Source organism: Lycorma delicatula, chromosome 2 (genome assembly GCF_047948215.1).
Source record: "Lycorma delicatula isolate Av1 chromosome 2, ASM4794821v1, whole genome shotgun sequence".
NCBI classification, from domain to species: Eukaryota; Metazoa; Arthropoda; class Insecta; order Hemiptera; family Fulgoridae; genus Lycorma; species Lycorma delicatula.
The window spans coordinates 111,348,577-111,367,499 of record NC_134456.1 but is presented as its reverse complement, the minus strand read 5'-3'; the positions used below and the strand labels follow the sequence as shown (position 1 = coordinate 111,367,499).

General features: G+C 28.0%; 1 protein-coding gene across 1 annotated transcript in view; it reads left to right on the top strand.

The window, feature by feature from the left end:
* The window catches only part of Parp1 (Poly-(ADP-ribose) polymerase), a 103,613-nt gene that overhangs the window by 75,955 nt on the left and 8,735 nt on the right, over positions 1-18,923 (top strand). The window contains exons 13-18 of the mRNA XM_075356070.1: positions 4,500-4,619; positions 8,577-8,801; positions 9,926-10,150; positions 11,737-11,856; positions 15,251-15,411; positions 16,795-16,974. Coding sequence (XP_075212185.1) covers positions 4,500-4,619; positions 8,577-8,801; positions 9,926-10,150; positions 11,737-11,856; positions 15,251-15,411; positions 16,795-16,974 — 1,031 coding nt within the window. The remainder of the gene's footprint in view (positions 1-4,499; positions 4,620-8,576; positions 8,802-9,925; positions 10,151-11,736; positions 11,857-15,250; positions 15,412-16,794; positions 16,975-18,923) is intronic.

The window sequence follows — 18,923 nt, the reverse complement described above, 5'->3', positions numbered from 1 at the left end:
TATTTACATAAAATACATTTTTACTAGAACTAGGTTTTGATTAATCATATTTTTTGCCGCTAAAGCCTACATTAGACGGCTGCGCATTTTCATTACCTTGAATTATGAATGCGGATTTAAGTAATTTATGCTTAGATTCTAAGAAAAAAATAAGTTGTTCTAACTTCGGAAATTCATTACCTTTTAATGTTTGTTCCCAGTTTTTTAAAGTATTCAAATTTAAATTTTGAGTAATTAATTGTATTATAATAAATTCTAAATAATCAATATTTAGATTTTTTAATGCATTAATGTTTGAATTAATTTGGATCAATGAATTTAGATAAATTTTCAGAATTTTCCTCTTTTAATGGTTTTAGATTAATAATTTCCATATCATGTTTAGATGCAATTAGTTTGTTGTCATAACGAGCTTTAAGTAATTTTATTGCAGTTTCATAATTTTCAGATGTTACTGATAAATTTTTTATTACATCTAAAGCATTACCCCTTAAGAAATTTGTAAGGTAGTAAAATCTTTCAACAGAAAATTCTTTGCAGTTATGGACTAAACTATTAATAAGATCAAAAAATTTATGCCAAGCTCTCACATCCATGAGCCATGAAAGGGCTCAATTTGTATAGGTTTTAATGTAATTGGATTGGGTTTATTAATTATTTTATTTGATTCAGTTACACCTGAAATTTTGAAAAGATTTTCTAGTTTTTTATGTTTTAATTTAAGTTTATCAAAAATGTTATCATGTATGTCCCTATCCTCTAAATCTTTATCTGTTGCATCTTTATGCAATTAGATTTCAGATTGAACTTCAAAAATGTTTTTTCATATTCTAATAGTTTATTGAATTTTATAGTGAACAAATCATAATTGTCTGATTCGGACATGAAATTATCAATGAATGTTTTTAATTTTGCTATGCAGTTTTTCATAATACCTCATTTCTTAATTAAATCTTTAAATTCCATTTTTACTGGAATTACAATATTGACAGAGATAATATTATATTTATAAGAAATTAATTTATTATAAAATAATACTAGTAAAAGTAGATAAGGTTGAATACAAAGTAATATTGTTAGATTATTGTCTATGACTAAAGTTGAATGAACAAGATAGCTTGAATGTATATTCGATATGATTTTATCAGTTGGCATTGGCCTATCCTCATGTCGACGAACAAGACGAAACTTGAACTGTGAGTGTGCATATGCCGTACAGTTCTAACCAAAACCGGTATTGAAGACTGCTTCATATACCTGCTCTCATTCTAGTCTTGCAAGTAACTGCCTGTTACAACCCATTTGAATATATTTAATTTTATACACTTATATATTTTAAATACACTGTTCTAAGAAGTTAGTATTTGCACGGTTTTTATGAAACATTAATAATTTTATTTAACACTGCTTATAAATAAATTGTAAATACTGCTTGATCCGACCTTACGAATCCTGCCTTGTGAATCCTTCGACCAATCCGGCTCCTTAATCTGGCGACTTGACAATCCTGTCCCTCAGTCTGGCAACAACTTGATCTAGCGACGGAGAACCATAAAGAGATATGGTAGAATTTAGAGTTAGTGTGGACTTATTTTTGATGAGATGGTAGATGATGAAATGAAGCAATGCTATGTTCTTCTTGAATCGTTATATTTAATATCTTGTTACCCTTGATATTTTGATTGAATTACAATATTTACATTAAACTTAAGAATATATGACACTTTAGTCATAATTGAACTTAAACATTATCAAGAAACTATGAGTCCCCTTGAACTAAATGAAAACACGACCACAGTGCATAGGATTCTGACGTAGAATGATTGTATGAGCTTAACTTGCCAGTGAGTGCTAGCACCCACTAAATCGCAGCACCGGACAGCTCAATATGGAACGAAACAATCATCATTGGTCATTTGATTGAGAGTTGAGTTATATTATTCCTTATTACTAGACAAAACAAATGAGCAACATATTACCTCATTACTTTTGGTTTCTTCTTGCCAGACATTTTATTTGATTTTGCTAGTTCAGCCAACAAAAATTTAAATATTTACCACCTCAAAACCACACAAAAAAAGATTTTTTTTTGTGAAAACATTGATACACTTTTTTTCTCTTCGTCCCAATGCAGTCCCAGTTTCAAATTTGCACATCTGTAAGGATAAATCAAATATAAATGAAATTTTTGTTCCTGAGCGTCTACAGTTGATAGGACTGGGCCCGCACTTTTGCTTAGGTGGAGTCATTAGAAGTGGGGAGAGTCGGCCATTCCACACTCCCAACCGATTTATCAGTAACATTCACGATATTGGAGCAACAGGTGTACCCCTCCACTGCACAACACATAATTACAAAATTTCTTACTCGTGAAGGAGTTCAAGCGACAGAAATTTTCCAGAGATTGCGTAGTTCAGGGACCAAACATTATCAAGGACTTGTATGTTTGCCTAGCATAAAGAGTTCAAAGAAAGACGAGAATGAGTGGAAAATCAGCGACATGATTGATTGCCATCTTTGGACCAGCACTGCAGATGAAAACATTTACACAGTTCGAGACATTCTTGAAGACAATTGATGGGTGAGAGTATCCAAAATTACAGAACAGATTGGATTAAGTTATGGGAGCTCCCATAACTTAATACGGCTTACAGCAAGGTTTGCAAAAGATGGTGAGAATTTTTGAGTCAGACTATCACCTGTGATGAAATGTGGGTCTACCACTGCACTGCCTAGTCAAAACAAGCCAGTATGGGGGAGGCAGCTCCGATGAAAGCCAAAATTTGACTGTCAGCTGGCAAGGTTCTTTCAACCGTTTTTTTCGACCAGTGAGGCATTTTTCTCATTGATTTTTTTTTATGAGCGATACACAATCAATGCTGCTTACTACTGCGAGCTGTTGAAAGAGGGTGAGGGCTGCATATCACCTCAAAAGACGAGGCCATCCTCCTCCACGACAATGTCACGCCCCATACTGCAGCTCTTAACAGTCTCAAAACTAAAAGAGATGTACTGGCCTCAACTTGATCATCCCCCTCCAACTCGGACCTATTGCCCTGTGATGTTCATTTGTTTGGGTCGCTTAAAGAAGCTGTAGGAGGGCAACAATTTGAAGATGGCATGAAAGAATTTGTGCGCAATTGGCTCCTGATGCAACCAGCTTCATTCTGTGATGCTGCAATAAAAAAGTTTCCTTCTCACTGGGAAAAATATATTTCTAAAGCAGGCGACTATGTAGAAAAATAAATTATATTTGCCTTTTATTTTTCATAAATAAATTTTTTTAAAAGTAAAATCCCGTTTATTTTTGATTTACTGTTGTATTTTATAATATAATGATGAATGAAATATATTTTTAATAAAAAAAATTGAAGATTTTTTCTGAAATTCAAGTAAGTACACTAATACTTAGCAGTCAATAAACAAACACTGAATATCTTGACTCAGGCAGTGACTGAATATCTTGTCAAATGTAGTGACCTTGAAATAAAAATTTTGTAAATATAGGCTTGTATATCTACGAATGAGCATCACATAAGCTTTAAAATAAGTCCAAGTTTATCATTCTACCTTAATAAGAAACAAAGTTTTATCAACCAAACACTAGTGCCGCAAGTCAAAATGTGCCATTAAATTTGAAGGGCTCTAAAAAGAAAACGGTTAATGATAGTGTTCTGAAGTTCAGTATTTTCTCATAACCCTATCAACAGAATTCATACCAAATTCCATGAAAATCCCAGTCAATCCGGTTATGAATGGCTGTCCATCCACCTTGTTGATTTTTCTTGGAATGACCCAATATTTTGAATTTATATTGATACTCATCAATAACTCAATTGAAGGAGAAACCAATAAATACACCAAATATTCTAAGTTGTTGATGAGGTCAGTATAGCTTTTGGTGTCATCAAAATTTTAACAAATACATTTTATTTAATACTTACAGAAAATCAACTACAACTGACACACTCAAAACCCATGTAACTATCTTTTGCCACAAATACGTACCGTTTTTATACATTTCACATCACCTAAAACATAATATTGTCTGCTGACAACTAAAAACTTGATTCATCTGGCACATCTTGATAACTGTGCTAGAATTGAACTCTTTTGTTTTTTTCAAGTGTCAAATTTCTAAATTTTTGAGAGTTTGTATCAGTAGCCACATTCGCTGACAAATAAATTCATAAAATATGAATGAAATGTATTGCTATTGTGATATTAAAAAAACAGTAAATTTTAGAAAACTGCTTTAAGACAATTAAAACTTATAAGGTCAAAAAAATATTAAATAAATAATTTGTGAAAAATTAAAGTAGGTTACTAAGAAATACATGGTGGTCAGTTCTCATGTAATAAAAAGAGATACATATCCTTTGAATATAATAATTATATTGATCAGAGAGAGTTATTTTATCAATTTATTAAAAGAATTTTATTTGCATTCTGTTCAATTGTTGTGTTGGTCTAGAATAATAAATAATTTTGTTTTACAGAAAGAGAAACAGTTGGAAGCACTTGATGCAACTGGTTCCAAGCTTAAAAAGCCTATCCAAGAATTAATCATGATGATATTTGATATTGATCTCATGAAAAAGACTATGGTGGAATTTGAGGTTAGTGAAAATGTTACTTAATTAGTAAATAATAATTTGATTGTTTTTATTTGTCTAATGTCATGAAAAGCTATTACAAAATTATTGTTCTGTACACATGCATTCTGAAAATTTTAATAAATAACTCCTTATTCTTACAGTTTAATTATTAATTTCAACTCGATACTTTGTAAATGCATGCAATAATAATCAGCCTAAAAAATTGCTTAACATTTATAATGGGAGGTATTGCAATTATGATGCACTTTGCAAACTTCTCTTCATACAATTGTTCAAAGACATTGTAGAATGCAGAAATTTCTATAAAATTAAAGTAGAAAGTTCTTTTTATGGGTTTCCCCTTATTTTTCCATTTTTTTGTATGGTTAACAGCATTTAGAAAACATTAACAAAGATTTGTTGGTTCAAGAGGTTATGATTATATTGATTGCTGTGTTAATTTATTGAAATGGAAAAGATATGAACAGTAATTCAGAATATTACTTTCTCATGGTTTGCCTTTTCCTGATTTTTCTGTCAGACTGTAAAAATAAATCTGATCTGTAATCATTCTTATTTGAAGTGATGACATTTGTAAATAATAATAATACCATTAAGATATTGTTATAAATGAGATATATATGATTGTATGTAAATATACTCTTGTGTTCAGAATAAAGTATTGCTTGTAATGAATTTCTTATGAGATTAGGTTGAAGTTTCTTACTATTTATTGACAAACCGTTGAATGTTTGTTGCAGCTGCATTTTGCCTTTATGTATTATTTGTATCCTTCTGTAATAAGATGTATTGTTAGATTGATATGTAACATTTTACATTTAATTAGTCTGGATTATGGGATCTTTGAAAATATTCTTCTGTATTTTTTATAAACTTTTATTTAACTTGCTTTAGTTATAATCAAATCTTGCAACTGCTATATCTTTTGATCTATCGTATGAATATCAATGAAATTTGGTACATGTATGTAACTTTGATGACAATACAATACTGCGGTGTTAGAATTTGGATATGACCCACCCTCACCCCCTCCACATGCTACCCCTACGCTAAATTCATGCATGTTGCTTAAATTTTTATTTCTCATCAACTATCGTATGAAAATCAATGAAATTTGATACACGTATATAACTTCGATGTGTAAAAATAAATATTTTTACTTTTTAGTCTTAATAAATAAACAAACAGTAATATTTAGATATAAATGTTATTAAGAATATTTTTTTTGTATGTAAAAAGTTTATTGTTCATTAATACTAAAAAGTAAAAATAAAAATAAAATTACAAAAATATATTTGATTACATATAAAAAATTATTTTTAAAAAAGCTTTTATTTAACTAATATTAATAAAAAAAGAAAAATTAGAAAAACCCTCTAAAAAGTAAAAAATAAGAATTAAATCAAATTGACAATTTTAAACAAAAAAATATAATATATTAATAAATATAAAAATGCATTGAAAAGTAAAAAATAAATTAAATAAATAACCAATAAATAAAAAATAAATAAATGTAATAATTATTAAATTTTAAAATTAAAAGTAATGAAAATATTTAGTTAAATAAAAGCGTGGCACAGTTTTTATAACAATGTTTTCGAATAAGTATTTAAAGACATTTGCTGTATTTTAAAATATATTTTGTTTAATGAGGTTGTTTAGTATATGTATATACTTTATTTATCTGTAATAAAATAACTCAAGTTTTAATTCTTCGATGGTTCAAATTTGCACCGAGATGACCTTTAAGGATTAATAAGATTAAAAATAAAAATTAAATTTAGAAATCTTGCACAAAGTTATTACATTTTGACGGTAATCTGAAAAATTATTAATTATTATCATTATTATAATTGTAATTGTAATTATGAATTCATTAAATAAAAATTCATAATTAATTAAAATGAAACTTTTAGCGGAAAGAGTGCGTTCAATTTGGCTTAGATTACAAGCAGAATTCGAAAATGAACTTCAACTATGTGAGAACACGTACAAAGAAAGCGAGTGGGTGCATTTTCCCAGATTGTTACTTGTAGCTAGTCAGTCTCAACTGGAGAGGTTCCAGCAAACCTTTCCGTCTCCTCGCGTTGTTATTGAAAATGAAATTGAAGATTAAATGTTGTGTTTTAAATAAATTATAAAAACTGCACCACGCTTTTATTTAACTAAATATTTTCATTACTTTTAATTTTAAAATTTAATAATCATTATATGTATTTATTAGTTATTTATATAATTTATTTTTTTACTTTTCAGTGCATTTTTATATTTGTTAATATATTATATTTTTTTGTTTAAAATTGTCACTTTGATTTAATTCTTATTTTTTACTTTTTAGAGGGTTTTTCTAATTTGTTTCTTTTTTTTATTAATATTAGTTAAATAAAAGCTTTTTTAAAAAATAATTTTTTATATGTAATCAAATATATTTTTGTAATTTTTTTTTTTTTTTTTTTATTAAATTATCCTGATTTGATATCAGAACTCCTCAGTTTCAGAAAACAATCCATTTATAGAATATATTGTATCTATGTGTAGGCTTTTTATTGAATAATGTTTCTCTTTTTTTGTGAAGTGCTTTTACGATTATCTTTATAACTTCTCTGAGTGTGTGGCTGGCCTATTATTGTTAATACTGTTTTCAATATTTCAGTTGGATAAATTACGTGGAGTAAGTCTGCTAGGCTATTATTTGTTTAAACAGTGTTTTCAAAGACTATCTATTTGGTTTTTGTGTAGTGTGTGGTAAGTGAGATCTTTGCCCCTACTTTCTGTGCAAGAATTGAAATAAAGTGCACACTTTGCCAAGTATGTCCTGTTTAACCTATAAATTTCTTCTACAGTGATGGTTCCAAGTGTGTTACTAATGGTAAAGTATAGGTGCTAATTATTTAATTATGTTTTTTGAGTGTAGCTTTGATTTCAGAATACATAGGAGTTGATGTTTATTTTTTTCTTCAATTTGATAAAAATAATATATTTTTATAGTTTTTTATTTATGCCTGGTTACTTATGTGTAATATTTGTTTTGTATATTTTGTTAGTTCTTTTTTTTTTTTTTTTGTTTAGTTTCTTAAAGTAAATATCCTTTAATGTTTAAGCTGATTAAAATGATTTTTCTTATTATTTTGTCTTCACAATGTTACTTCTTTAATATTTAATTCATACTTTTTTTTATGTTTCAGTATTTTTCTTTTATTCTTATTTAATTTCAAATTAAATTTCTCTCACAATAATTAATTCATATTATTCATTATTTCTTCTCATTTGTCGTGTTTCTATTTAAAAAACTATTAATGAAATCACCATTACTTGATGTCTTGAAAGTAATCACCATTTAGTTACGTTTTTGCAGAAATTAGCACACCTTAGACTGAGGTCCATCTGTACTCAGTTTTGATTCCAGAGGATGCTATTTAAAAAAAAACTGCAGGTCTCCAGGTTAATAGCTTTTTCAATATTTTTAGCTGCATTCAATTACTTGCTTGGCTCCTTCCCTATTATTTAAATTACTTGTACAGCTTAAAAATTAATAGACAATTTTATCATAATTGTGAAATTTGGGCAGAAATTGGTTATTAAGACATTTCAGTGTGCGATTCTGACAAATTTACAGGCACCTTGTTGCTGGTATTGTGTTAAATGTAAAAAATTTATAAAAATTATATGAAATATTTTGAGATTAAATGAAACTGCTACATGATGAAGAACATTGTGAACACCTTGGTCATTATCAGTAGTTGGAAGCATATTAATTTTGAAATAAATTATTGAATTGGCTTCTGAAATCTGTGATTGAAATAAATTTATGTAAACTATGAAGTTTCTAATAAAAGGAGCACACATCAGCATTAGAGAAATGGTTGTTACAAGTTGTGGATTTAAAGATTTTTTTTTTAAATCTTTAACTTTAGTTATTTAATTTGTTGCTTCCATAATTAATTGTTTATTTTTTAGATTGATTTGGAAAAAATGCCGTTGGGTAAAATAAGTAAAACTCAAATACTTGAAGCATACTCTGTGTTAACAAATTTACAAGGTTTTATTGAGCAGCGGGATGGTGATCTGAAACCTGATCAGCGTGCACTAATTATTGAAGCTACCAATAGATTTTACACCCTTGTGCCTCATGATTTTGGCATAGATAATCCTCCGCTTTTGGAAGATATTGAAATGCTTAAGGTTTGTAGTTATATATTTTAAAATACATTTGTTTTAGCAACTATACATACATTTTTTTTATTATTATTTATTATGCTTACAAAATAGTGAATAAAACCTTCATTTAAATAGTGTAATCTGATGGCAGCCAATGAAACTATAAGTAAAATATTGTGCAGATATATTTGCATCATGCATTACAAAAGAAAATATTGTTTTGCCAATTAATATTTTATAAACCATATAATAAAAGAGCTTGTTTTATTTGTGTTAATCGTAAGTTTACATTTAAAAACATATAGGAACTACAGAAAATTATGTTTAAAAAGATTCCTGTTTTCCTACTAATGAAGCATTCTAGAACTTTATTAAGAGATAGTGTAAGTTAGCATTTGAGAATATTTTAAAAATAGATTATTTTTTATAGTTTCAGTGGCAGCTACATTAAAAAAAATCCTGCTACTTCAGCTCTTATTAAAGGTTGGAATTATTGCTTTCTAAACTATGTTTTTTAAAAAACCATTACAGTATCTACAAAGTTACATAAAACAGTAAAATATAAAAAGGGTTATTAGGGAAAAAATGTTCACAAACTGTTTATTAATTGTATGTTCATATTTCTTATTTGGGTTGGAGCAATTGAACCACTTGGTTGGTTGACAACCGAGCACATAAATTATGATGAAAGTATAACATTATACATAATTTTTTATAGAAACATGATACTTTCAACTGCAATTGCAGGGTTGTAATTTTAAGTGTGAATTACTGGACTAAACTGATTTTGTCACAAATTTCTGATAAAGTTCAATGATTTAATTATTTCAGGTGGTGTTTATCATTTGACATATATTAGAAAAAGTACACTCCTTTTTCTCTTAATTAGGGCCATTTGAGCATCTGTTGAAACATTTTAAGTAGAAAAAAGAAGCACATTGGGAGAAAAAGATAAGGACTGAACTGGGAAAGTCATTTTTATTAGACATATATTGAATTTTAGTTATATGTATTGTTTGTAGTTGACTTTTCATAATAAATTAATAATTATTTTTTTTTAATTAAGTTGTTAATGATTTGTTTTTTTGCAGTAGTTTTTTAATTATTGTAGTTTTGGAAAAAATGTTGTAGTTTTTATTTGCTTACAGAATAAAATGGAGATGTTGGACAGTTTATTAGAAATTGAATGTGCGTATGAAATAATGAAGACAAGCCAAGAAGATGGTGAGCACTCTTTGGATGCTCATTTTGCTAAACTTAACACCGATATTGATGTAATTGAACATGATTCTAAGGAATTTGATTTAATAGATCAATATGTTAAAAATACACATGCTGCAACTCATTCCAATTATGAACTTGAAATACTTGAGGTAATTTTATTTTTTTTCTCAGCAGTTTAACATATTATGCATTCATAATAATAATAATAATAAAGTTATTTTACAGGTGAATAGAACATCATGTGATGTATTAGATGAATGAGTTTGATTTCATTGAGAACAAGGAAGGCCTCTGGCATGTTTAAGAAGAATAATGTACATGACAAATGTTTAAAATTTTAGAAAAATTTGAACTTAAATACAGAGAACAGAGATTATTTACAATTTGTACTAAAAATCACAGTGATGAAAGTAGAAAATGGAAAGGGGGCAGCTATGGTTTGTAATGGAGCTGAACAGCGATGTAATTTTTCCCTTTCCCTTTAAATCTTTTATATAGAAGATGAATGCAGAAGTAGAGAAAAAGATCTGACAGAAAAATTTTGGAATTTGTTATTAATAATGTTCTTTTGCCCAAACATGAATTTGAAGAAACATTGAATAGCAGGAATTTATTGCTGGGAAAGAATAAATTAACTTTTGAAAACAAATAAAATTAAAAAAGATAATGAAATATGACAAAGGATGTTTTAATTTTAATTTAAGGGAATAAATATACCATTAGTTACATTATTTTGTTTTTCAGGTAGTAAAATTTCAAAGGTTGATAAAGTAATACTGATATCAAAAACAGACTGACACGAGCAAAGAGAGTTTTTATACATATAAGAAGTCATCTGTTAACATGAGTTATAGATTAAGAATTAAACAAGAATTTTTAAAAATATTTGTGTATTGCCATAATTTTTGGTACTGAACATGAACAGTAGGTAAAATGGAAAGAAGAATAGAAGCCTTTGAAATGAAGGTGTGTTAAAACGAGAGAAGAGAAATTTGTGTTAGAATCTTATAAAGAAATGAAGAAGTTTGTGAACCACTTTCCAGATATCCAGTTTCAGTTAATTTGATGATGATGTAGTTATTTTTTTTGAAGGGAAGTGTAAAGTGGTAAAAATTGTAAAAGAGAATTAAGATTGGAATATGTAAAACAGTTAATTTATCATGTAGTAATTATGATGAAACTTATTTTATTTAACTCCAGCTGGTACAGGTTGTGCCCAATTACAGTTACCTACCTGCTTTTTTTTTAAGAAAGGAATTTTTTAGCTTGTGAATAATGCCAAGCCTGTCTGTAATTTGAATTCAGAGCCTTGCAAATGAAAGATATACTATCACTGTGCTACTTAAGTCAGAGGTTAAAAGATTATCACAGAAATAAAGGAATATAAGGTAGGGTGAAATTTTATTATCGACTTAAAAAAAAGTCATTTTGTTTTTAAAACATAACTGGCATACAAATGAAATTCTTCTTAAAAATAGTTCAGTTTTAACATTCTTAAAGTAACATTCATTTTTATCTTTTAAGGTGTGTTGTAAGTTTAAATGAACACTACTGTTATGACATGTAATATTCAAAATGTGACAAAAATGACTGACTGGGGGTTTGGAATGTTCTTCAAATTTACCCCACTACAACTTGCCTCTGATTTGGACTTAAATAATTCTAATCTATTTTTAAAAAATAATAAATCTTGCACTTTAACATTTTACAGAAAAATTGTAATTTTATGTTTCAGGCATTTAGTGTTAATAGAAAAGAAGAGGAGAAGCGTTATAAACCATTTAAGAAGTTACCTAATAGAAAGTTGTTATGGCATGGTTCTAGACTGACTAATTTTGCTGGTATTCTTTCTCAGGTAGATTTATTGTGGTTTATATTTTTAATCACCTGTTAGAAAGAGGAATGAATGAGAATGAATATAGATTGCAGATCAGTAGAACTTGTGTTTTTTTTCTTTCAGTCTGTTAAAACATTGTTGTAATTCCAAGTAGCAGTTTTGTTTTTAGTGTAATTTTTAAATTTCATTAGGATTTTTTCTTTTAGAAGCTGCATTTAAACACCAAAATTAGTTTTTGGCTTGATAATATTTATGGTTGGAGAGTTTCCCTTTTTATTTATAAGTAGTTAAATGACCTTTTTTTTAGCTAGTAAATACAAAGTTCTGATAAAATTTTCTAAATTTAATCAAAAGAAAAAGAATTTTTAAGATTACTCATTTTGCTTTGCGCTTAATCTCTGTTAAACTTCTTTTGACCTTACAACCCAATACTACTGACATGCCTCAAAAGCTTCTTGGAGATCGTTTACTTGAAGCCTGTCAAACACAGTATGTATTTATCATAAATTTCTTACATATGTTAAAATGTCAGTGGAAGAAGCAATGAAACTGTTAAAATTAATTTTTGAGAAAAAGGCAGAGAAGAGACTAGATCTGGACAGTTGGCTCATTATATTTTGTAAAATGTTTTATTTTGAAAATTTATGAGGAATTACTTTCATACAATGAGTAATATTGTGATATAGTTTCAATCATTTATACTGAACATCATAAAATAACTATGAATTTGTCATGTTGACGGGAAAAGAACAAAAATTTTCACTCCACAATTTCTTATTGTTGAAAAAATATTTTATGATCTTTGGTTAATGGAGACTCCTACTATTATTATTTTTATGCAACCTTTGTATGATAACCATGAACTAAACTTGCATGATAAGTGATTACCATTTAGAAGAAATTGGACTCCTATCTGTAATAAAACTACCACTGCCTATTACTTAGTGTATTGTTAGGAATCTGTAGGTGATTTATTGATGTGATTTAAATTTTTAACTAGCATTCCCGTTGCAGTTTCGCCCACGTTATATTGTTACTTGTGTTTCCTTCTGCAGTTAGGAGATTCTGCTCCCTGGATCCCTCGAGTTCATTAACTCATGCTTGTGAAACTAATAATGAAAAATAAAGATTAATGTCTGTTAAATTTATAAAAGCAATCAGTTTAATTAATTAATAAATAATAATAATAAATTAATTAATAAGTAATTTCTTCGGAGCAACAGTTTGGTCAGTACAGAACCCACTGTGGTTGGTTTTTAGATTTCCTGTCACGGCTTCACTCATGAAATATATAATCAGAATTACAAACAAAAATTAAAACTGCAAAATTGTAAAAAAAAAATTTGTTTTTTTTTTACCCCTTAAATTGTAAAAAATTCAGAAAACTAGAAATGGTTTTTAGATATTTAATTGAAGAGTATTTGCAAGTCCAAATTGAGTGATATCTAATTTATCACTGTGTGATAAATTAGATATCTACCTTTTTCTGACAAGCAGAAAAAGGGAAAATTTGCAAACATTCAAAACATGTTTACCTTTCAAGGTCAAATTTTAAAAATTCTATAAATTGGTTTTTAGATATTCACATGAAGATAACACATCAAAAATTAAATTCATATCTTCACTGTTACTGAGAAATTAAAAAAAAGTACATTTCATTGTTATTACATTTTAACCCTTTAGACTCAGAAACTCAAAAAAAAATCCCTTTCAGTGTGCACTTATGCCATAAGAAGAATATGTATACAATTTTTCATCAATTTATATTCAGTAATTTTTTCTGGGCATTGATTAGAAGTTAGTCATGTTTTACATATATGAATTGTATTTGTAAAGATTGGCAGTCTATAAACTATCCAGTCATGTCATAAATTGTTTATGAATGATATGATAATACTCATAAAAAAAGTTTTTTAATTATTTCCATGACTTTTTTATATGCATGTAGTCCCAAGTGCTTAATATCAAACAGTGTTTGATCACTCTTGGTGTATGAATGCTGTTCAGAAAATTGTATGTTGCTTCAAAAGCAGATGACCTTTGACTGTCTTAATTATTGTTTTTCATGTTTATTCATGATTTTCAAATTGTTTGTTTATTGTAGTCTTAGCATGAAAGTGACACACGAAGCATATTGAGATAGTGAAACTATCCTAATATGAAACCCAAGGATACCAAATTTTGAATTCTGGGATTACATTCTGAATTTTGAATTCTGGGATTAGTTTTACCTAAATTTGCAAAACGTTTTCAGTGTGCATTCAAATGAAATGATTTTTATTAGTATTTCCTGTTTTGCAATTGAGAAAATAACCAATAAAAATTTTCTAAAATGATGTTTTAATAATTCTAAATATCAAGTCATTTTCCGTGTAGTAAAACTTAAACATTCAGATACTTATAAAAATATGTCATACTCATTTCCCTCCAGTCCATTTAGAAAACACTGACTGTTTCCATCAGCTCATCCCTCACAAAATATACCCCTCCAAACTATTGTTTTTTTTATTTGTAAATGCTCAAGGCCAAGTTGAGCTGTAAAATGGTTGGTGTAAAATTTATATAATGATAGGAATTAGGAGTCATGTTGTGAAAAAATATCATGCTGACAGACAATTGACCTCTTTCATGATTCTGAATTATCTGCCATAATTGTGACATTGACTATGGATGTGATAAAGTGACTAGGATTTTTGAAGAAACTCAACAAGAGTAATCTCACCAATCCTGGCTGACAATTCATCAAAATTGATTTATAGTCAGGGCAATATCCAACACATTCATATTCACAGAAGATTTTTGTCACTGTAATATCAACATCAACTGTGTGGTGTTGGTAGTTTTATCATTATCACACTGTTAATTCATACATGTAAATTTTTCATACATATACATTTTTTAATTTGTAGATTATACTTAAACATATGTGTATTTTGTATTAGCAAATCAAATATTGATTTGCTAAGTATACTGATACTAATGGACTGAGTGTAAAATGAAATGTGATCTTCGATTTGTGTTTTATATCTCTTAAATTACCATACAGCAACTTCTACTTATTTTCTAACCTCAGAAGCAGCAAGGAGATTAATTTTCATTAAGGATAGGTTAACTGAATTCTTTAATAGTACTTTATGAAAACTTATAAATTGGAAAAAATGTTTCCCCAATTAAATAAATAGTGTCTGTGTTGAAAGGTAAATGTGCAATTTCGATAATTAATGAATTACCTTTTTTTTACTTATTTACTGAAAATAATCAAACAGTATCAAGGTAGGCCATATTACAGACATGTAAAAAGGTACAGGAAGACAAAATAGATAAATATATAAGCATAACAAAAAAAAGATTAAACCTAATATTTGTATTTTTAAGATAATATGCAATTCAGTATTTTTATATTACGTTACAGGGTCTAAGAATTGCTCCACCTGAAGCTCCAACTACTGGTTATATGTTTGGTAAAGGTATATACTTTGCTGATATGGTTTCTAAGTCAGCCAATTACTGTATGGCATCACCAAACAATAATATTGGTTTTATTTTATTGTGTGAAGTTGCACTTGGTAAAATGTGAGTATTTTAAATATTGATAATAATTAGGTTTACTTGAATTACTAGAACTTTTAATATAGATTTCCCATCTTTTATTTTTATTTGAGTTTAGATGTATTTTTTAAGCATAATTTGGTAATAAGAAAATATAAAAGTTTTTAAAAAAGAATAATTTTGTTGGTATAAAAATGGAGTAAAATGTAGTAGTAATTAAAGAATTTTTTTATCTTTAGAAGTAAATTTACAAAATATGAATAAGGTATGGAAAATATTTGGTACAAGGACCTTCCTTGTACCAGGATTAGAAATTAGGATTAATATAGCAATCCCACAAAAATGTGAAACTTCCACAAGGATTGGCAACATGTTGAGCATTATTACTCTTGGTGAAAGAAACTATGATTGGTGCATGTTGTACCATATGCTTCACAGGTAAATAAATTCAGTTAAAATAGTATAAATAGTAGCAATAGTATAAAGCAATGAATTTAATGGGGCAACATATCTTACACACAGCTTCAATTTAGCAGGGGAACCAATAAAATAATTGGGAAGTTAATGATATATGTATAAATGATAATCTCCATTTATGATTGAAGAATTGAAAGAGATCTTTCAGTTGATGAGAACTAATGTATTGGAGTATTTGATGGTTACTGCTGATATTTCAATTACTTCATTTATTATTAGATATTGCAATTCTTTTCTTAAAAAAGTGTCCTTTTTATTTCCTTATTGTAGAAAGGGATGTATCAGTCACTTCTTTGTTAACTCAAGGCTTTGTTAATAATTTAGTCTTAGTAACAGAGGTCACTGTTTAATCAGTAAGTCAGTTATTATACATTTAAGTAGGCAGGTGAGATGTAGCAAAACATAAAAAAAATGACAAGATACTATTTAATAGAGTGTGATCCTTAATTCCTTCCCTATTGAACAAATGGAAAAGGTCCCTTAGATCAGCCAGCCACCCTCTCTCACCATCCTAGTAGCGGCAGGGAAATTACTTTTTTCTTAGTTTATTTTCATAGCTTATTGGGGTAGCAACTCTTTGAGTGTATATGGCACTCTGTAGACTCTTTGTCTCCTATTCAAGGGTTGAACAAATAGCTAATTAATTAGTTACTATTAATAAGTACTAATTAGTGCCTACTATGTAAAACCAGGCCTATTCTGGATTTTAATCAATCTGAAAGAGTGAAATCTATCAAAGCAGAGCCTGTATGTGTTTATGAAAAGGGCCTAGATGAAATTTAAGATGCTGTGTAAAATATGCAAGTTCAACTTTTAGTATATGTGTACCACTGGACTATTTAAATGTTTACTTTTACCTTAAAAATTTATAATATAAAAATAAATGTTACCTTTATTCTATTAAATGTGCTGAATAATTTTTTTTTATAGGTATGAATGTAAATCAGCTGAATTTATTGAAAAGCTTCCTAAGGGACATCACAGTTGTAAAGGTATTGGTAGTACTTGCCCTGATCCTTCTGGAAGTATTACATTGGAAACTGGTGTTGAAGTGCCTGCTGGCAAACCTAAACGTGCTGATGTTGATAGAACAGCTTTGTTGTATAATGAGTATCCTTTAATATTACTTATTTGGTTATTTCTTTTACTATATTTGGTTGCAAATCAGAGACCCAGGTCTATAAGACTTGTGATCCCAATACATAGCATTAAAGTATGAATGTGGTTTTTCCTTAATTTTGGAAGGAAGAAAGTTAATTTTGATAGAATTTCCAATTGTTTGAATCATCCTGATTCATACTCCTACCAGAATATTATTTCTGTTCACTTTTCAGCTTACCATCAATTACATTCATCAATTTTAAAATCATTGGTTATACTCATAAGTAAGGTTTTGTTACTTTCTTCAGTAATAAATGATATTAGAGCTGCTCAGATAAGGACTAGGTGCCTTAAATCTAACTATCTTTTAAAATTTGTTATGAATTGCTTTTGCTACTTTTGAGTAAAAATTAATGAATTATTTTTGGAAGTCAAATCAGATAATCAAAATGTAGCAATATTAATTTTTTTTTCTAAACAATGAAGGAAATATACATTTGCTAAACTATTATTGAAATAAGTTTGAAAGCAAGATTATGCCCAAAAACTGTTTAAAATTTACATAAGATCTAAGTCTAGATCCCATTTAGATTGTTTAATGATCGATCATCTATAAACACTGGGGAAAAAAAATTGTATTAAGTAAATTAATGGAAAAAGGAAGAAACAGTAATAAATACTAATTGATAAATAAATAGTTCTTATGAAACACCATTAGTGTAGTTTTTTAGAATTAAAAAAATACAACGGTTATTATTTTACACAGTCCAAATAGAAAGCACTGATTTAGCTTGAAAGTGTCTAATCTTTTAAACCTCCAATTCAGATTACTCTCCACAATAATTCTTGCTTCTTCTGTGGATTGGATAGGTAAGACTTATTATTTAAATAAAAAATAATATGAACCTTAAACCATTTACAAATCTGAAACCAATCCAAGTTATATCTTTGCCTGTGAACAAAGTTTAATGATAACCACTTAATTTTCTTATGATTAAAAGCTTTCTCAAAAGAATTTTTAATAATGTCAAATTCAAAAAGACTGTTAGGTACTCTGACCTAATTAAATACTATTATTTATGAAGTAATTTTCCCAGCTATTTAATTCCTCTTTATTATATATATTTTTAAAACCAGTGTAAACTGCCTTTATGTGAAGTTTTAAGGCAGTGCTGATTTCTCTAGTCTTCTGTGTTTATAATGATTAAATGCTTCTTTTTTCTACTTTCAGTCATACTTTAGTTTGCTTTATCTATCTTAAACTACAATTATTGTCTTCACTAATGGACAGTTAATAAATGCCCACCTTTCAACAGGTTTAGTTTCCATCTTCAGCATTTCCAAAGAGTCTTTGTCAATTCCAAAGTCTTGACGTAGCTACTGCAATATTAAAATTGTGATTTTTAAAAAAATATATTTGTAGAATTTTTTATCTTATTTGTTGTTTCAAAAAAAGTAATATTTTAAAATACAGTCATCAGTGTTTCAATGTAAGATAGCTATTCATCATTTTACAATATTTGACTACTTATTATTTTTTTATAAGTACATTCATTAATTGTAATTAGTAACTTTTAGGTTAGTAATTAAAAAATGACAAAATAGTATTGCAACAACATTTTCATATATTTTCATTGTAAAAACATCAACATATGTTCCTATATCTATCACCACAGCTATAAAATGTGGTCTATACTTAAAAAACCTACCATTAATTAATATAAAAAACTGAAACTAAGAAAAAATTCAACTATTTTTTATTGGGACCCTTCGATACCTCTCTCTTGATATACTCAAGGAAACATCCAACTCTACATATTAGGAGATTGCACTTTTTACACTTCAATGAATATCTAATTCATCTTCCTGACTGACATTTTATCTTTTTAGAGCTACAAAGTACACATCTGAACATATTTTTCAAGTTTTATGAGCTGATGGGATGATTTTTGGTTTGC